The 2,702-nt window shown below is 41.1% G+C and overlaps 1 protein-coding gene across 10 annotated transcripts in view; it reads left to right on the top strand.

The window, feature by feature from the left end:
* Positions 1-2,702, top strand: part of ptprfa (protein tyrosine phosphatase receptor type Fa) — a 200,737-nt gene that overhangs the window by 149,998 nt on the left and 48,037 nt on the right. For all 10 annotated transcript variants that reach the window (XM_025054285.1, XM_025054288.1, XM_025054284.1 and 7 more), the window contains one exon: positions 1,203-1,459. In XM_025054285.1, coding sequence (XP_024910053.1) covers positions 1,203-1,459 — 257 coding nt within the window. The remainder of the gene's footprint in view (positions 1-1,202; positions 1,460-2,702) is intronic.

Here is a 2,702-nt window from a genome sequence, read left to right as displayed (position 1 = left end):
GGCGGCAGCAGCAGCAGCAGCAGCAGCAGCGGCGGCGGCAGTAGTGTTGTGCCCACGCAGGGGGGCGTGAAAAAAGTATTAAAAAATATAATAGCAATGCGACACGAATAGATTTGATATAAACACCTTTCTTTATTCACTCTACGTTGCTTCTCATCTCCTTATTTTTACAGACTTCACTCGCAACACGAAAGAAAAGCAAAAGTAAACATAAATTAATTTTTTCATATAATTTATATATTTATATATATAATAATATATTTCCAAACAAGTATTTACAACGAGTTATATCCTAAGAGCCGGTCGGACTTCTGCATCAGCTTTGGCTGCTAGGATTACACCTTTAACATGTGTCATGTGATCAGTTACAATTTGAAAACCCAGACCTTTCTCTCTCTCCAGACATCAACCATAGTCAAAGGCATCACTCGACCTACCTTTGCAAATATATTCACCAAAAAACAACAAAATATTCAACAAAAAACTGGATTTTTTTTGCAGCCCAAATCTCCACCAAGGACACCTGTGTGATCACACTGATGTTTTATTCATGACTTAATCATCCAGTTAATAACTCCCATCCTCATCATCATCCTGCAGTTTTTACCAAAAACTTTGGAGTGAAGGCCGTGACGAAGACCTCCGTCCTGCTGACCTGGGAGGTTCCTGAGTCCTACAAGTCCCAAGCTCCTCTCAAGGTAAGAGCAAAGACATCAAACACGTATTCTGGTCAGATCCAGTGGATAACGGCCGGCCAACACGTGACGTTCAACGTCTTCCACACCACAACTATTTACAAACAAATCTGTGACTTTGTTAAACCTCCTGCTGAGTTTGTCTCTTTAACACAACAGCTGCTCCATAAATCACAAGTTAAAAAAAAAAGGAAAACTTCCATCGGCATCATGTTTGCCTCTGCCCGCCGTCGCCGCACTTTATGAGCAGCCATTTGTTACGGAGCCCTGTCTGTCCTGTCACTCAGCCCAGTGGCATCACACAGCCCTGATGATGAGCTCAAGTGCCAAAACAAAAGTTTATGATCAGGGATCAGCGGGTGAATAATAGTGAGTGGCTAAATCACATGTCATTCATCCAGCACCTTGTAACAAAGTGAGTCAGGAAGAATGCTTCACAGGACGCCGGGCGCTCAGAGGTCACAAAGTTTGGTTGTGAGAGAGTAAACTGTGACAAACCTCCTCCAGATCCTCTACAACCAGCAGAGTGTGGAGGTCCAGGGCAGCCTGAAGAGGAGCCTCATCACTCAGCTGCAGCCTGACACCGAATACTCCTTCGTGCTGATGAGCCGGGGCAACAGTGCTGGGGGGCTCCAGCAGCAGGTCTCCATCAGAACTGCCCCAGACCTGCTGAAGACCAAACCTGCCGTGTTCCAGCAGGACACGGAGGAGGGGGGGAAAGTGACCATCAGTCTGCCCAGGATGACTGACGGGACGTCTGTCAGGTCTGTACTGTCGCCACGTCGGTCTGTCTGTGGAACATCCTTAAAAGTGGCATCTAGAAACTCACACTTAGTCTAAATCATCATTTCATCAACATTTTAAATGTTGCACTGAAATATTGTAAAATATATATATATATATATAAAAAGAAGCAGTGTTGGGAAAACTTTTAATGAAAAACAAATCAAATCTGCCGAGACTAGAAAATGAAGGTTTTAATACTGAGAGGGGATTTTTTTTTTTTTTGTTGTTGTTGTTGTCTATTTTTAAAAAAGAACGGCCTTAAAGCAGAGCTTTAATGAAGATGGCTCCCCCGGTGGCTGTGTGCTTTTTCTTATTTTTTTTTATTTAATTTGGTTTCCACATGATGTTATTCAGATTAAATAGAGGAGAGAAGATGGAGAACAGAGCGTTTAAACTGATGGACGAGACATCTGAGTACAGTCCAGATGGTCACACGCTCTGAAATCTGAACAAGAATGAATAGACATAGTGGTCAGTCACGCGTCACTGGCTGTGGTGATCCTATTGGATGGTGCAGGGCTCCACTATTTAACGGAGCTGTGCACCTTGTTGTGGCCACAAATTTAAAAATACAGCATTTTTTTAAACATCTACCACAAACCTAAAAACCTGGTGAGATTTCATGAGGTAGTGGGATTTTTGCCAAACTGATCCAATCCTCATTCCATGTTTTTCAACGCAAGGGTCGCAACTCTACATGGGGTCACCTGGAGTTCAAATCGGGTGGCCTGAAATGTAATTTTTTTTTTAATTACTGATGAAAATATTTTTCAACAAATTATTATTATTTTTTATATTAATTAGAAACATCACACATAATATTAAACAACTGTATTCATACTTGAATTTAAATCAGGTTCAAATAGAATGCAGCTAATTAAAAATATGTGTAAATAAAACACCAGAAATTTGTGATGTCAAAATTGACTGACAACGGAAACCACTGCTTTAATCTAAGTACATTAGAGTTAATGGATATTGTACACATGTAAATTAGAATTTAAATAAATTCTCATCAGGTTTTCTTTCCACCCAGTTTCATTTTCCTGATCAGTTTAGTGCAGATTAAATATTAAACGATACCTCCACGTCTTCATCACTAACAAATCCACTGTAGTACCGGACCGGCCTCTGAGGAACGATCCGGTTCCTTATTTTCATGTCAATTGTGTTGATGACAGAGTCGGTGTGTGAGGACGAGCCGAGCTGAAACACTTACAC

Source organism: Cynoglossus semilaevis, chromosome 2 (genome assembly GCF_000523025.1).
Source record: "Cynoglossus semilaevis isolate Cse_v1.0 chromosome 2, Cse_v1.0, whole genome shotgun sequence".
NCBI classification, from domain to species: Eukaryota; Metazoa; Chordata; class Actinopteri; order Pleuronectiformes; family Cynoglossidae; genus Cynoglossus; species Cynoglossus semilaevis.
The sequence above is the reverse complement of the archived record's forward strand: the minus strand, read 5'-3'. Positions and strand labels throughout refer to the sequence as shown.